This window comes from Mus caroli, chromosome 15 (genome assembly GCF_900094665.2).
Source record: "Mus caroli chromosome 15, CAROLI_EIJ_v1.1, whole genome shotgun sequence".
In the NCBI taxonomy this organism is placed as follows: Eukaryota; Metazoa; Chordata; class Mammalia; order Rodentia; family Muridae; genus Mus; species Mus caroli.
The window spans coordinates 4,563,742-4,581,432 of NC_034584.1; the positions used below are offsets into that span (position 1 = coordinate 4,563,742).

Sequence of the window (17,691 nt, forward strand, 5' to 3'; positions counted from 1 at the left end):
ACAAGGGGTCAATTGTACTGGCTGGTTTTGTGTCAACTTGACACAGCTGGAGTTATCACAGAGAAAGGAGCTTCAGTTGAGGAAATGCCTCCATGAGATCCAACTGTAAGGCATTTTCTCAATTAGTGATCAAGGGGGAAATGCCCCTCATGGGTGGGACCATCTCTGGGGTGGTAGTCTTGGTTCTATAAGAGAGCAGGCTGAGCAAGCCAGGGGAAACAAGCCAGTAAGTAATATCCCCCCATGGCCTCTGCATCAGCTCCTGCTCCCTGACCTGCTTGAGTTCCAGTCCTGACTTCCTTCGGTGATGAACAGCAGTTTGGAAGTGTAAGCTGAATAAACTCTTTCCTCCCCAACTGCTTCTTGGTCATGATGTCTGTGCAGGAATAGAAACCCTGACTAAGACAACTGCTCTGCACCTCTCCTAGGCAGGCCGTGGGCTTGTCTAGGACTTGTGCTATGGAGAGTTTAACCCTGCCGCAGCAAGATAACAACCCCACTGCTCATTCAGCAATGAGTCCAGCTAAAGGGAGTCTTCACCGGCGTAACGACAGTGATCACAGATGTGTTGTCTTTAGAATATGGAGCACAGAGCTTAAATATGAACATGTCTCACGAGTAGTCAGAAATTAGATCTAATTCAGACTACATGACACCACCCTCAGTTGCCAGGAGTGGACATGAATTATGAGTACAGGAGACACAAGGAACGCCCAAGGACCAAGCCATAGGGAGGTAAGGAGAGGGCCTTAGGCCAGACAGGGCAGAGAACTAGGAAGTAGGAGCAGGATGCCAGTGCCATGGAGTTTGTCTGCTGTATGTCCTGTGTGTCTTCTGTAACTAGGAAGCGCCTGCCTCGCAGCCAGTGTTTGGGAAAGGCAGCAAACCAAAAGCTCCAGGGAAGAAATGAAAGTTTCAAGGCACAGGCCAAAGTGCTCCACTCTACAGACATGATAGAATGAGACCTGAGAAAAGATCTATGGAATTCGATTTTTCCCTTTTAATTCTGTTTTGTTTTGCTATTGGTTTATGTTGATATAGCCTTAGCTAGTCTGGAATGCCCTATGGCCAGACTACCTTCAAACTCAAAGCAATCCTCCTGCTGAAGTTTCCAGAGCCTTGAAATACAGTGTGCTCACAAGTTAGGGCCAAGAGGAAATAGATAGGAAACAGCTGAAAACAAAAAGAAGAGAAGAAGATACAAAAGGTCGATGATGTGATGAAAACACAGAGAGAGCAAGTAAGGCCTCAAAGGGCTTACAGTGTTCAAGAAATGAGACGCCCATTACATCCAAACCATGAAACCTAGACATCTGGAAATACAGCTCCCTGCTCAGGGAATGGGGGATGTCTTTAATCCCAGCACTTGGGAGGCAGAGTCAGGCTGATCTTTGTGGGTTCAAGGAGAACCTGTTCTACCAAGTGAGTTTCCGAACAGCCACAGTTACATAAAGAAACCCTGCCTCAAAAAACAAACACAAAAAGAACAACAATAACCAAAATGATGATGATGATAACAATAATAAGTTGTTTTTATTATTATTATTTCTTCTTGTACTTTTACTGATTATTACCTTAAAACAGTTTTCTGGTTTTTTGTTTTTTGTCTTTTCGAGACAGGGTTTCTCTGTGTAGCCCTGGCTGTCCCAGAACTCACTTTGTAGACCAGGCTGGCCTGGAACTTAGAAATCCGCCTGCCTCTGCCTCACAACAGTTTTCTGAACCAACAAGCACAACACTCTAGACTTTAAGTACAAACGGACAAGATAAAATTACTTCTAAGGTCAGAAATATTTGAACCCAATATTGAAATACAGGCCAAAGACTGCTACCCAAAGCCAGGTATAATGGAGCACATTTAATCTCAGCACTAGGAAGCAGAGGCAGGCTGATCTCTGAGTTCAAGGCCAGCCTGGTCTACAGAGAGAGTTCTCAAAACAGCCAGGACTACATAGAGAAACCTTGTCTGAAAAACAAACAAACAAAAGATTGCTACGTAAATCATCTGTAATGTATATATGAAATTATCCATCTATATCCTATAATAATATTCATGCCGTCGTCCTTTGGCTGTAGCTCCATTTCCATTGTTACTAAGAAGCTGTCAACATTGCAGACATCTGAATTAATGAGAAAACAGGAAAGGTACATGCTCACTTAGAACCTGAGACACAGCCTGAAGTGTCTACTCAGCACAAATGAAGCTCGCTTTCATCTGAAGGTAACATAAATTCTGGGGCTCTAAGAAAACCACTACAAGTGTTACATTCCCATTTCAAAATCTTCAAGCTAAGATAAATTGGTACCAGCATAGTGGGGTATTCCTGTGACAACATGACCATGTTTTAGGGAGGACTGTGGAAGGATTTTGAAACTTTGGGCTAGAAGATCCATTCGGTGTTAAGAGCTCCGTGGGATGTTGTGTAGGAGCTTGGAAGATAATGTTGAGAACAGTGCAGAAGATGGAGGCCTGGCTTGTGAAATTTCAGAGGGAAGATTAAAGACTCTTTTCAGGGCCATTGCTATTTTGATTGTGAAGGCTCGGTGGTTCTGGTTAGCTGGGGCTGAAGAATCAGCTGTGATTGACAAGTTACCAGAACTACTAAGTGAAAACCTTTGCATTTCTGGGAATATTGATGCTGGTTAGCTGGAGCTAAGAAATTAGCAGTGATTAAGAAGAGACCGGCATCATTGAGGTGACATCTTCAGAGAAGTGTTTTCTGAGAGCACAGAGGCTGTGTTCCTGAGATAGCCAAGGTTGTACCTTGTGCTGCAACAGGATTTGGTAATATGTAAGGGTCACCCAGGTGATGCTGGTTTTGAAGGCACGAAGGGGTCATGCAGAGCAGCTGAGGCTCGGCACTGTGAGAGGCCAGGGAAGGCAAATGGTGAAGGTGCAGTCTCAGTTGCAATTGATGCCCCAGGACTGAAGGGGTCATGAAAAGTAGTTGAGGCTTGGCACCATGAAGTGAGCCTATGAGAGGCTATTGGTGAAGCCTATAGTTACAGTGGAAGACAGCAGTGTTTTGGAGATGCCAGTACCATGAGATGACCACCAAGAACAGCAGCAGCAGAGGAGTACAGGTGCGTGCCTAGAAGACAAGGTGTGTGCTACAAAGGGCATGGCTGGAGAAGTGACCCAGGTCCTTGGAGGAATTCAGAAGATCATGAGTGGATCCTAGACATTGGACGGTTGGAGTTTGATTTTGCTTTTGATTGTGACTGTGCCCTGATATTTTTCCCTCTTGCAGGAAGAAATTTTAGTGGATCCCATAGTTAAAAGACTTTTAGTTGTAAAAAGACTTTGAATTTTAAAAGAGATTAGATGTTTTAAAGGGATTGAAATTTTAATATCTAAGAATTTGCAAAGACTGTGGGACTGCTCATCCTCCATTGTCCTAACTTTTCCGAGATTCTGTGCTATGAATCAAAAAGAGAGAGGAGATAAAACAGACATAGGGAATTCCCTAACCCGTTCTGTCTCCTCTGAGTCTGATGTAAGTCTTCAGTGATACTAATATGCTTTGCATTACCATTAAGTGTGCATTTTAAAATCAAGCTGTCACATGTCACTAGCAGCCTTGCTTTGACTGCCATGTAATTTTATACATTTCTAGAACAGTTATGAATAGCTTAAGCTTACAAATGGACTTCTAAAGCCCTTAACTTAACGACACTTTGACTTTGCAGAACAGCAATAATTTGGGCTTATTCACACATCGGTTCCAAGGCCAAGGTCTGCTCCTCCTCATGAAGTTCCTTTGATAGACAGGCTGATGTTCCCCATAATCTAGTATTGTGCCCAGTGCCTTGTTACTTCCAATCACTCTTGCTAGACTATAACCCACCCTGAACCATGCCCCCTAACAACATAACCAGATACAAAGCTCATCCAAATTCTGCTTCTGTCTTCATGGTTTCTGAATTTGTTCTAATTGGCCTCATCTTCTATTCTCATAAAAACATAGTCCTGTGTTTTCATCATACCACATCTCAGCACTGTATTTGTACCTACATACATACTACAGCATTTATATGTGTGTTATCCTGCATACTATAGCATGTACACATGTGTAATATCCCTTTTCCTCCTCAACCCTGCAGACTCCTGATGGTCAGCTCGGTCAGTCATAATACACCCCACACTGGGTAACTTAACCAACAGAACCACGTTCCGCAGAGTTCTGGGTGCTGGAAGGCTATATATAGTCAAGGGGATGGCAAGCTTGGATCCTGGTGACCTGCTATATCCTCAAATTGCCGTTCTTTCGGGTTTCAGGAGGAAGGCAAACACAGATAAGCATACACTGTCTGATGTCTCACATTCCTTGGTTCTCTTATTTTGTCGGCAGGGCCTTACCATGCAACCTAGAATGGCCCTGAACTTGGGATTCTTCTGCCTCATTCCTGAGGACGAGGATTATAGGCCTGTACTAGCCCACACTGCTCTGATGGCTCTTCAAAGAACAACATAAGTTCTAGGGGCTCTTTCGATACATTTTAACCTGAACTATTTCCTCCATACCTCACCTCCAAATATAGCCACCCTGGAGGTTTGGGTTTTAGGGTAAGAATTCTGACCAGATACAAACATTCACTGTTACAAAGCCCCGTCTGTCTCACGCGTCACAGTGCTCCATGACTTAGCACCTCTTCACCTTGGTCCCTTCATGTTTCCGTAGCACTCTGTGGCCTAGATACGGCTGTGGGTTTTGACTGCCTATGTATGCTGAAAGAGAAAATGCTCAGAAAGGGTGCTCCCCTTGCCCGAGTCTGTCTGCCTGCATTATTCAAGCCTATGCTTCTTACTCATGTCCTCACACATCTGACTGGATCATTCTAACAGCGTACTCCTCCACTTCCCCTTGTAATTCTGTCAGTGTTCACTTCACACATCTGCAGACACTTCAGATGCACAAAGACTAGGGACTGCCAAGTTGTCCTGAAGAGCAAACTTCCTTTGACCATCAAGTAAAGTCACTCTTATCACTAATTATAATGACTAAAGATTATTGATGTGAATTTTGGGACATTAATCATCTAACTTGCTTTCCATGTTTCTGCTATATCCTTCTGTATTTCTTTACTTTTAACCTTTCATTATAATTATATTTTAGATACACCACCCATAATATAATAGAATCACAGAATTATTCGCAGTTCTGTAACTGAGGATTTCTCAGGTTACGCATGACAAGTTAACTCTGCTCCCATCTACATTTGAATTGAGGCCTGTCATTGTATCCTGTAATATCCACTTACCAAAGTCTGCTACGTCTTCCCCTTGTCTACCTTTTACTAAAATCACTGTTTCTGAGTGACGTATCAGAAGAGTGATGCTGTAAATGACACGGGTAGGATGCTGTATTTTCAGGAGAGAACCTGGAAACTGTAATAAAATCAGCTAAGGGCTGGGGACCTAGCTCAGTGACAGAAGGCCTGGTTACCATTCAAAGACTGTGGGTTCGAGCTCTAGCACCACAAAATGAAACAAATATAAAAACTAACCAAAAATAAATCTGCTTTAAAAAAAATTTAATTTCTTACATCTACTTATTTGTGTGTTGTGTATGTGTGTGCATGCAGAGGTCAGAGGGCCACTTTCAGAGTCAGCTGCCTCCTTTCTACCATGTGACCCTAGGGCATTAGACTTGGAGGCTAGCACCTTTCCTGGCTAAGCCATGTCAACAGCCCAACTCTGATTTTCATACTCAACAGGTGGTGGCTACCCTACCCATGACTGGCAGCTTAGCAGGAATCTGTTCTCTATACTACTTTTAACTTACAACCTCTCTGAATTCATACAAAACCTTTGAATACTTACATCCTCTTCTCCTTCATCGTCTAATTCATCATCATCATCTTCTCCTTCTTCACACAGAGGTGGAGGTAAAGGGCCAAGGATGCCTTCGTCCACAGTAGTAACGGGTTCTCCTACCAGTTTAGGGGGTAAAGGAGGGCCGATTAGCTCATCGTCAGATGAATCAGAACTGTCGTCACTCTCACTGTCACTGCTGCTTGTGTCCCTGGAAACACAGAAACAGTCACTCTTTCTTCTTCTGCTGCAGACCCTTCACCGCTCTAGGCATCTCTGCACACAGCACCAAGTTCTCAGGAAACCCCACCTCTCCTATAATGAATGAGATTTCCAACTATGTTTAGATTTGCAGTTCAAGCACTACGTGAATAAATGCATTGCTTAAATCTTACTTTGTCTTGGCTGGCATGCTGCTTCACACACCTTTAATCCCAGCACTCAGAATGAAAAGAAAGGAGTTTTTCTTTTTTTAATGCAAAATTATCTGGCCACTGAAAACATTAAACTAAAACGTTGATCCTTAGCAGCTACGCTAAGTTAACTATGTTGCCTAGCTCAAAAATAAGCATTAAACTGAGGAAGAAGAAGAAGGAGGAGGAGGAGGAGGAGGAGGAGGAGGAGAAGGAGAAGAAGAAGAAGAAGAAGAAGAAGAAGAAGAAGAAGAAGAAGAAGAAGAAGAAGAAGAAGAAGAAGAAGAAGAAACAGAAAGAAGAAAATGCACTCCATGTCCCATGACTCAGTGTGGTGCCAAAGCAGGCACTGAAGCCTGAGGAAGGTACAGGGGGTAGAGCTGCTCCGAGTCACATCCTCCCTTCCCATCTCCCAGGTCAGCTTGGAGCCACACATTAACTGATATCCACAACCAAGTTTAATTTACAAAGTAAATTCATAAGCAAAATTCACTACTTTTACTGTGATTATTTGTTTTTGAGACAGGGTTTCTCTGAATAGCCTTGGCTGTCCAGGAACTCACTCTGAAGACCAGGCTGACCTCAAACTCAAAGATCCCCCTACCTCTGCCTCCCAAGGGCTGGGACTAAAGGTGTGTGTCACCATGCCCAGCCTGTGAATTGCTTAAAAAGCAAATAACCAAACAGTTTCTACCTTACAGATGTACATGACATTTCTCTCCTAACTGAAGTGATATTCCACAAGCTCAATGACACCCGTCTTTCATGTCCATAACTTATGAGTGGCAATTTATATCCACATAACAGTGATAGTGGTGGTGGTTGTCCTTTTGATTTTGGTTTTTGATTGAGAAGGATCTCAAATAACCCTTGAGCTCCCAATCTTCCTGCCTCCACTTCTTTGGCTTTTTGTTTGTTTGTTTGTTTGTTTGTTTGTTTTTGGTTTTTCGAGACAGGGTTTCTCTGTGTAGCCCTGGCTGTCCTGGAACTGATTCTGTAGACCAGGCTGGCCTCGAACTCAGAAATTCGCCTACCTCTGCCTCCCGAGTGCTGGGATTAAAGGCGTGTGCCACCATACCTGGCGTCTGCCTCCACTTCTTACAAGCGACATTTACATGGGCCACCAGGGCAGGTTCACATAACATTTTTCTTTGGTTTTGTTTTTGAGACAGGGTCTTACTCCTGGAACTCACAAAGATCCCCCTGCCCCACTTTCCAAGTGCTGGTGCTAAGGATGCGCACGGCCACACCTGGCCCATACGCCTCTTCTTTAAAGCCAAGACACATGGAAAATATTAGGTGATTATCTTTTTCTAAATTAAATGTCAGAAACATTCCACATTTTTTAGAAACTATTTACAAGGTATATGATACTGATTCTCAACACACCACAAGGCAAAATAATAATAATAACCTAGTTGCTATTTCAGGATATATTAATAGCTGGGTGGGGTGACATATACCTTTAATCTCAGCACTCAGGAGGCAGAAGCAATCAGATCTCTGTGAATTCAATGCCAACCCTGTATACATAATGAGTTACAGGACAGCCAGGACTGCCTAGAGAGACCCTATCTCAAAAAACAAAAACTATAAATATATAGATACAATATACTAATGACAAGGCATAGTGGTATACATTTGCAATCCTAAGATTCCAAGAGATAAAGACAGAAGGTTTGTTGTGAATTTCAGGACATTAATGGTTACAAAGCAAGCCTGTGCCTCAAAAATAAGTAAATAACCAAAAGTGAATAAATAAAAATAAGCTAATACATGTGAGTGTGTTCCTGTGACTGTATTTCTCAGTGAGACCGTCAGGAGTGCAGAAGGATGCTCAGAAATGAATTGCCATCATAAGCAGCAATTTACCATTATGTGCATAGTTAGGCATAATGGCACATGCCTACAATAACAGTACTCAGAAAGAAGATGCAGAAAGAACAGAAGTTCCTGGCCAACCTGTCTCAAAAACATATAGTATACACACAATATATAGCATGCACAAGCTCTTATTGATTTCTAGAGTATCCTCCCCTAAACCTGTGCACTAAAAACTATCACCGACTCTCTCACGTGGCACTTACTGTCAATCCCAGCTAGCTACTTCGGAGACTAGAAACAGAGAAGCCTCACCTCAAAACCACTAAGGGCCCCCCAAATGAAGGAAATGAGGGAGGAGGGGGTGGGAGGCTTGGGGAGGAAACTGGGAAGGGGGATCACATTTGAAATGTAAATAAACAATAAAAATTAAAAAGAAATCTAAAACAAGAAAGAAAATGATCAAAATCACAAACCTGGCACATCCCTAGAACAGTGTTGGACGCCTGCCTGCCTATACAACATAGCCATCAAGAGGAGCCAAAAATAAATTTTACAATGAATGGCTTCTACTTCAACAAAACGCATGGGACAAGTGTTTCTACACCACTTTCTCTTAAAACACTGTATCACAAGATCCCCAGCTCCAAAGCTGACTCAGCATTTCCATGTCCTAGGTACACAACTGTCTAAGGTGGAGAGACAATGCGTCTTTTCTCACTACACTGTATTATGACCACATAGAGAATGGGTGTTGAGAAGCCTTGCGGGAAGCCAGGCACCTGCATGATGACTGTGAGCGCTCTCTGGCTGCACTTGAGCTTGACGGTGCTGACTCAATATCTTCAATTTGTTTCCTTAATTCTTTTTCTCTGTTCATTTCTTCCTCTTTTTCTCTTGCTTCTGTAAGTTAAAAGTAAACACAATTTCCATCAGTCGGATTTATCGATATTAGGCTGAAAATTAAGTTACAAAGACAGTGTGACTAGAAGACCTGCCCAAAACAAACAGAGCTGGGTCTCATCCCGAGCAGAGCAAGAAGCAGGAGAGGTAGCACACATCTGGAATGGAATCCCCCGGGAAGAAGCAGGAGAGGTAGCACACATCTGGAATGGAATCCCCCGGGAAGAAGCAGGAGAGGTAGCACACATCTGGAATGGAATCCCCCGGGAAGCAGAGGCAGGGCCACAGGTGGCTCAACAGTAAAGGATGGTGTGGTGGTACACACACGGTTAAGCCCAAAGCTAGGGAGAAAGAGGCAGGTGGATCTCTGTATGGTGGAGGCAAGCCTGGTTGACAGAGGGCCACATAGTGAGACCTCTTACAAAGGACCCATGTTTGGTTCCCAAAAGGCAAGCAGGCAACACACAACAGCCTTTAAGATCAGCTCCAGGGGCGTCTAATACATTTAGCCTATCAGCAATCTGCACTCACGTGTACCTACCACACTCAGACACACAAAAACTATTAATAACAGCAAAGACTAAACAGCCTGTGGCACAGGCACCACAAGAAAAGCTGAGCACAGTGACAATGACACAGAAATCTGACTTCTAGGCATATACGGGAGAAACTGAAGATTGTCCAGGAGTATTTTGTTGCTGTTTGGGTTTTTTTTTTTTTGGTTTTGTTTTTTGAGACATGGTTTCTCTGTATAGTTGCGGCTGTCCTAGAACTAGTTCTGTAAACCAGGCTGACTTCAAACTCCATCTGTCTCTGCCCCCAAGGGGCTAGGATTAAATGCGTGTACAACCCCCACCGCCTTACTAGTTTTAGTTTTTTGGGAATCAAGATCTGACTACGTAGTCTTGGCCAGCCTGAAGCTTGCTGTGTAGATGAGGCTGGCCTCAGATCACCAGCATATGTCCCTGCTCTCCCTCTTGTGTGGTAGCACCATCATGCACATCCTGCGTGGCTTTAAAAACAGAGTTTTTCAGAGGTAGTTTTTCACCCAAAATCATAGCATTATTGCAAACACCTAAAATGGTGCAACAAATTGCCATCAACAGATGAATGGGTGAGCAAAACGTGGTACACATCCATACAATGGAGTATTATAATTCAGTCTGTAAAAGAAAGGGTACTCAGCAATGGATGAATCCCTATTCTAAGTGGAACAAGCCAGTCATACAAAAGATAAATACTGAATACACTTATGCAATAGTATAGAATATATAAAATAACCCAGAACAGTCAAAAATCAAACAGAAAGTAGAAAAGAGCTAGAGGAAAATAAATTATTATTTTTAAAAAGTTTATTTATTCATTTATTTATTTAAAGTTTCAGTTTCATAGGGTAAAGAGAGTTATGCAGATGGATTGTGGCTACAGCTATATAGTATTAAACACTTACAAATGGGGACAAGGGGCTGAAGAGATGGCTCAGTGGTTAAGAGCACTCCTGCTCTTGCAGAGGTCCTGGGTTCAATTCCCAGCAACCACATGGTGGCTCTCAACCATCTATACTGGGATCTGATGCCCTCTTTTCTGGCATACAAGTGTGCATGCAGATAGAACACTCAAAATAAACAAATAAGTCTTTTTTTTAAAAAAAAATGGGGCGAGGTGAGATGGCAGCAGGTAAAGATGTTTATTACCAAGTCTGACCACCGCAGTTCGATCCCCAAAACCCAACTCCTTCAAGTTGTCCTCTGACCTTGTGCAGTGGCCTGAACCACTGCCCACCTACACACCCAATCAATCAATCAATCAATGCAATTCAAAGGTTTTAATGGAGCTGGTTGGTGTTGGTGCTGAGCATCTTTAATCCCAGCACTAGGGAGGCAGAGGCAGACAGATCTCTGAGATCAAGGCAACAATGGTCTACAGAGTGAGGTCCAGGACACCCAGGGCTTCACAGAGAAACGCTGTCATGACAAGAAAATGTTCTAATAGCCAAGGACCTGCTCTGCATTTAGATCCTCAGAGCCCATGCTTTTAAATCTGAGCTCAGGTGGGTTCATCCGAATCTCAGCTATGCACACGTGGAGACAAATGAATCCCTTGAGTTTGCCGACCAGTCAGCCTACCTGACTCAGCCGCTCCAACTCAGACCTTTGCAAACAAGAGCCAGATGTGGCAGTGCACATCTTCTACCCCAGCGCTTCGGGGGCAGGGATAGGGAATCTCTGTAAGTTCACGGTTCCCTGGTACACAGTGTGAACCAGTACAGTCAAAACTAAATAGAGACCATGTGTCAAAATAACAAAATGATGATGATGATGGTGATGATGGTAATATGGAGATTAATGCAGGAGAAATCCAACTTGACCTTCTGACTTCCATGAGCATACACAAACACACACACACCCAACAATTTCTTTAAATGGTTGAGCTGGCCAGGTATGGTAATGTACACCTGTAATCCTAATACTCAGGAGGTAGAAGTAGGGCTACAAGTTCAAGGTCAGCCTGAGCTACACAGCAAGATTTAGTACCAAATTAAGAAAAAATATTGAGGCTGAGCAGTGGTGGTGAACACCTTTAATCCCAGCACTTGGGAGGCAGAGGCAGGCGGATTTCTGAGTTTGAGACCAGCCTGGTCTACAGACTGATTTCCAGGACAGCCAAGGCTACACAGAGGAACCTTGTCTAAAAAAAAAAAAAAAAAAGCTGAAGATAGTAAATTTTATGTTGTATTTTATCACAACTTTAAACACTGGAAAAGAAATGATCAACCTAAATAACCAACAATGAGAAAGGAATTAAACAAAATTATTACATAAAGCATCTCAATATAGTATAAAATATAGGCAATAAAATGGTGATGAGCATTTATATTACAGTCAAGAGAGAAAGAGTGATCAAGACTGTTAGAACGAATCTTTCTGTTCAGCAAATTCACACTGCTGAAACAATGTGATAGCAGTATTACGCATGACTGTGAAGAAAATAGTGATAGAGAACACAGATCCAATGAGCAAATGCTATTAGATGCTAAACAGAAATGCACAGACCAAGGGACTCCGAGGAAGAGGGTTGGGTAACTCCCCTCTTGGTGTCTCTGGCTGGGAGCAGCACTCTTCCGTCTGGATTCCCTGCCCGGGACCTTTCACCAGAATGCCAAAATCATGACAGGTTTTTTTAACTACCCTGAGCCTCTAGAGGTTGGCTGGTTTGCTTTTAGACATAAAAAACTTATCCAAAAGAATTCTTCCTCTGCTAATCTCACTTGGCATCTGGGAAGGGGACATGAAAAGCAAAGGAATTACATAAATACTTTGGCTTTCTTTTGCTACCATCCCCATAATTTAAAAAAAAATAATCTAACTTTTTTTTAAATGAGTTGTTGCCTATGCTTAAAATCCCAACACTGGGGAAACAGAGTCAGGAGGGCTGACACAAGCTAAAGGCCAGCTCGTGCTACAAAGGGAGACGTCTGACTTTAAAAAAGACTTTTTTAGGGCTGGAGAGGTGGCTCAGCGGTTAAGTGCACTGACTGCTTCTCCAGAGGTTCCAATCCAATTCCCAGCAGCCACGTGGTGGCTCACAACCATCTGTAATGGGATCTGGCGCCCTCTTCTGGTGTGTCTGAAGAAAGCCAATTATGTGTATGTAAAACAAATAATCTTTAAAATGATAATTTTTTTTTTTTTTTTTGGTTTTTAGAGACAGGGTTTCTCTGTATATACCTGGCTGTCCCGGAACTCACTCTGTAGACCAGGCTGGCGTCCAACTCAGAAATCCGCCTGCCACTGCCTCCCAAGTGCTGGCATTAAAGGCATGCGACACCACGCCCGGCTAATAAAATTTTTAAAGTCAAAATTTCAATTAAATCTATACACCTGAAGCTAAACAGTGGCAAAGAGCTTTGTAACAAGAATATTTTATTCTTTGCAGTTTCTGTTGCTGGGCCATGGAAGGCCTGGGATAAGGAGATACCTGGCAAGTATTTAAAAGAAACTAATGTTCCACATTAAAGACAGAAAATAAGTCTTCAGGAAGAGACCATGTAAATGCTTGCTCTTCGCTGAACTACTGTGGCAGAGAGCCGATCAGGACAGAAGAGTAAGGCAGAAATTATTAGCTGCCTACACAACTGCTATTTCCCCTTTATCCTTGCTAAGAAACTCATTCTTTCTTCTGTCTGTAGGAGGCGACATGGAGCCTCTGGTCATGCCCCTCGCTGCCCAGGGAAGGTGGAGCTAGAATCCAGATTAAAATATGTTGCTCTTTCAATGACCACTTTTGGAAGTGCCAGGCTATATAATAGGCCCTATCTGAGGTATACATTTTTCACTCTTAAACAGAGGTATTCAAAGCAGTTGCCCTACCTTGACTATCAGTCTGCTTCTCTGTATTTGACAACTAAAACTTCTGACAATGTGGAATCATGAAGAAGGTCGTCTCGGGACAAATCAACACCCTAAAGCACGCAAAGCAGGAAAAGGGGGGAACCGTCATGGCCCTCACACCACGACTCACAGTGGGGAAATGTCATGGCCCTCACACCACGACTCACAGGGGGGGAACCGTCATGGCCCTCACACCACGACTCACAGGGGGGAACCGTCATGGCCCTCACACCACGACTCACAGGGAAAGCGCCATGCTAGAGTTCGTGTCCTAAAAGGCAGTAAGCTGTTCTTACATGAATCAATCGTAACTGTGTCTTCTGTCTCTACAAGGAAGCAAGTGCATGTTGCCATCAGCTGTGACACAAGTTAACCAAGTGCAAGGAGCCTTTAAATTTGTTCTGTAAATTAATCTGTGTGGCAATCTCTGAAGCAAATGCTACTATCCTACTTTACAGCTGAAAACTTGCCCACTTAATAGAAACATCAGTTGCCTTAGCAACAAGCTGGAGTGTGGCCCACTACTGCATCCTTCCTTGATGTGACTGGACTTTCTAGAGGGCTGTTTCTTCAGAATTCACTGACAAGCATCCCTGCTTTAAGCTAACACACCTCTCTTCAAGGGCCTATCACGTGTGACCGTCACTAACAGCTCGTTCAGCAGACCCACCCACTGTCAGAACATCACAACAGTGAACTGGTCCTCCAAATCACTCATCTCATTCTAGGAAAACAGCTGATTCCTTTCTCAGCTTTTGCCAGGTCTGGTGCTCCCACGCTCAGGAGGCAGGATCTCTGTCCAGGTCCAGCCTCATCTACAACATGAGTTCTAGGACAGCCAGCATTTTATATAGTGAGAACCCCTTTTCCAGAAACAACAACAACAAAACGCAGCTAACTTTTTTTTTTTACTACCAAACTTCAACATTTCAGTTGAGGGATGTTTTGTGCCAATCTATTGCTTCATTAAAGGAAAAAAATGGGGATTCAAGGAAGAAATTGCAGAGGAAAAATATTAGTGTTTTCATGATGGGCTGATGAGAAACCAAAGGTAAAGAGATTTCCTGAATGTAGGTGCCTGGGCATTTTTACCCAGTACAAAAACAAGTACAGCAAAAAACTCTAAATATGCCTTCTCTTTACAAAAGCAAACCGATTTCCCACACATTTTTTCTTCCTAGGATCTCAATGAGGATTTTGGATAAGCATTTCTCTAAAGTCACACCATATTGTATGCATGTTGCCCCAGTGCTCACAGGACAGAGTAGGGTCACTTTACACCTGAAGTTAGCTTCAGCTACATACACACCGAGTTCCAGATTAAACTGGGCTACAGAGACCTTGTCTCAAACTAAAAGTCAGGAAAACAAGATTACTAACTATGTAAATCTGAGCATTTTCTAACGTGAGTTACCCATAGGAATTAAAAGTGAAAATGTTTCACTTGTTTGTTTGTACCAATTCACTGACCTACCATGTCATGAAAATTTATACTTAACATTGATCTATTTAATAATAACATACTAAGAAAAAAATTGGATGTGGGCACTTAAACTATATTAATCACATTAAATATTGATAATGTAGCTACTATGAATCAAGCAAAATACCCTAATTATAAAAGCAAACTAAGAGGTTTAGCTTCAAAACAGAAAATATTAAACTTACAGCGCTCTCTAAAGTACTTTGGAACACAGGTGTGAGATAATTCCAAGAAAAGTTAATCTACAATCCAGGTAGTAGAAGATATAAGACGTAACTAGAGAAAAGGGAGTTGAGGTTTAAAAAAAAAAAAAAAAAAAAAAAACAGAAGTCTAATTTCTAAGTTTTTCTTTAGTATTTTCTCTTCTCAGATATTAAATCACCCATTGAAATCATACTCAAAGCCAGGCACGGTAACACACATCTACAAGCACAGGACTGGAGAAGGCAGAAGAAAATCAGGAATTCAAGGCCATCCTCAGACACCCGAGCTTGACACTTAAGTCTGATTTGAGTAAGCAAGGAAAGACTTCACTATCAGCAATAAGAATCATGATGCAATTCATCCACCTGTACAGAAGTCAGAGCCAGCAAGCTAACGGCTTATAAAAGCACCTGCTGCCAAGCCTGCTGACCCAAGTTCAATCTCCATAACCAATGTGATAGGAGAGAGGACTCCTGAAAAATCACCCTGACCTCCATCCTCTTCACACACACACACACACACACACACACAAATGTTTTGTTTTTTTTTTTAAGATTTATTATTTGTTATATGTAAGTACACTGTAGCTGTCTTCAGACACTCCAGAAGAGGGAGTCAGATCTCCTTACGGATGGTTGTGAGCCACCATGTGGTTGATGGGATTTGAACTCCAGACCTTCGGAAGAGCAGTTGGGTGCTCTTAACCACTGAGCCATCTCAGCAGCCCTCACAAATATTTTTTTAAAGTCAGTGAAATTATGTATCAACTTTAATTTTATAATCTGAATTTAATGCTCCAGGCTGGGAGAACACAAAAATAATCTCTTACAACTCTCTTTTTTTTTTTTTTTTAAAGATTTATTTTATCTATGTGAGTACACTGTTGCTCTCTTCAGACACACCAGAAGAGGGCATCGGATCCCATTACAGATGGTTGTGAGGCACCCTGTGGTTGCTGGGAATTGAACTCAGGACCTCTGGAAGAGCAGCCAGTGTTCTTAAACCCTGAGCCAGCTCTCTGGCCCTTGCTTTTCTTTTTCAACTAAATGTTCAATAGAGGTTCACATGTTGAGATCAGTAGAAGCCGCAGTTGAAATGAACAAAGAATGTGGTACTAGGCCAAGAAAGTTCCACACAATGAATTTACCCTCTTTTTTAACTTTCTTAAATGTACAAACCTAATAATTCCTCAGAACCACTCTTTTTGTTTGTTTGTTTTGGTTTGGTTTTTGGTTTTTTGAGACAGGGTTTCTCTGTGTAGCCCTGGCTGTCCTGGAACTCACTCTGTAGACCAGGCTGGCCTCGAACTCAGAAATCCGCCTGCCTCTGCCTCCCAAGTGCTGGGATTAAAGGCGTGCGCCACCACTCCCCGGCTCAAAACTACTCTTAAGTGGTATGTATATCCCACAGAAAATTTAAAAGATATGTAAACAGTACTTTACAAGGTTAAGATGCCCAATATTTTAACCTACCCAAGAATTTGTTGAGGTAAATGATATCATATTCACGTGACAGGGATGAAAAATTATACCTATCCTCCTGTCCCGTTTTCCTTCTATAGTAGACTGTGGAGCTGCTTTTTAAACCTTGGCTCTCCAACCTAGAATGCCAGGATCTAATAGGTTAGGCCATTTAAAATCATCTCCACGTAAGGATTTATTTTTAAAGCAGTATTTGGGTTACATAGACCCAACGTTCACACCTTACACCACCAAAAAAAAAAAAAAAAAAAAAAAACTGTGCATTATTGGTATAGCTCTATTCATCCTAGCACATGAATGCAGGCACAGTAGGGTCATAGCTATACACGGTTTCAAGGCCAGCCTGAGCTACATGAAACTGTGCATCAAAAACAAGCAAGCATATAAATAGATGGTCCATCCATAGATCCACGGATTATAGTTCTAAATTCAATTTAATCTCAAATGTGTATTGACAGCCTATGTTGCCAGAAACAACTTATTTAAATAATAATAAAAAACTCACTGTCCAAAGCATTTTGAATGAGATGCTTACAACACAAGATGCCTCTGATAGTCTAAAAACTCACTAAAGCCTTTATGTTGATTTCCAAATACACTCAGGATAGCGCGCTGTGCTTCGTTTGATTTCATTGTTACTGCTGACCTTTCCAGATACATACACAGTTACAAGCATTTTGTCCCAATGCTCCTAAAACCCTTATCATTTCCTGAGTGACCGGAACTGTCTTTTCTTATTCACTAGGAACTGTTTTAGTCATTTACATCACTGGAGTTAGGGAGGGTCCCTACTACTCTGAGAAAGTGGAATAGATTCATTGTGTAAAAACTTCTAGAAGTATTAGCTTTGATGAATCTAAACCTGCTGAACATTCAGGGTGGGTTTAAACAGAGAAGGCTCACATCGAACCCACTGAACCACTTCCCGTGGCTGCTCACCTGGACTCTCTAGACTCTCACAAACCAATCAGCCTAATTGCTTCCCAGGGGAACTCTAGGATCTGTGATTAGCATGTGAAGTTGAGGAATGCTATGCTATCTTTAGATAGATGAGATCCAAACTGAACTAAATTACTGGACCGTCAGTTGATGTCAATAGGTCACCTACTTACTTTATGGTGAGAAACTCTCACACATTCTGGTACTACAAGTATGGAGTAGGGAAAACAGTTTCACTTAT

The 17,691-nt window shown here is 42.3% G+C and overlaps 1 protein-coding gene across 1 annotated transcript in view; it reads right to left on the minus strand.

Moving 5' to 3' along the window:
- Positions 1-17,691, minus strand: part of Wdr70 (WD repeat domain 70) — a 204,287-nt gene that overhangs the window by 178,170 nt on the left and 8,426 nt on the right. Inside the window, exons 4-5 of the mRNA XM_021183813.2 lie at positions 8,832-8,952; positions 5,825-6,026 (exon numbers count right to left, since the gene is read on the minus strand). Of these exons, the coding sequence (XP_021039472.1) occupies positions 5,825-6,026; positions 8,832-8,952 (323 nt within the window). The remainder of the gene's footprint in view (positions 1-5,824; positions 6,027-8,831; positions 8,953-17,691) is intronic.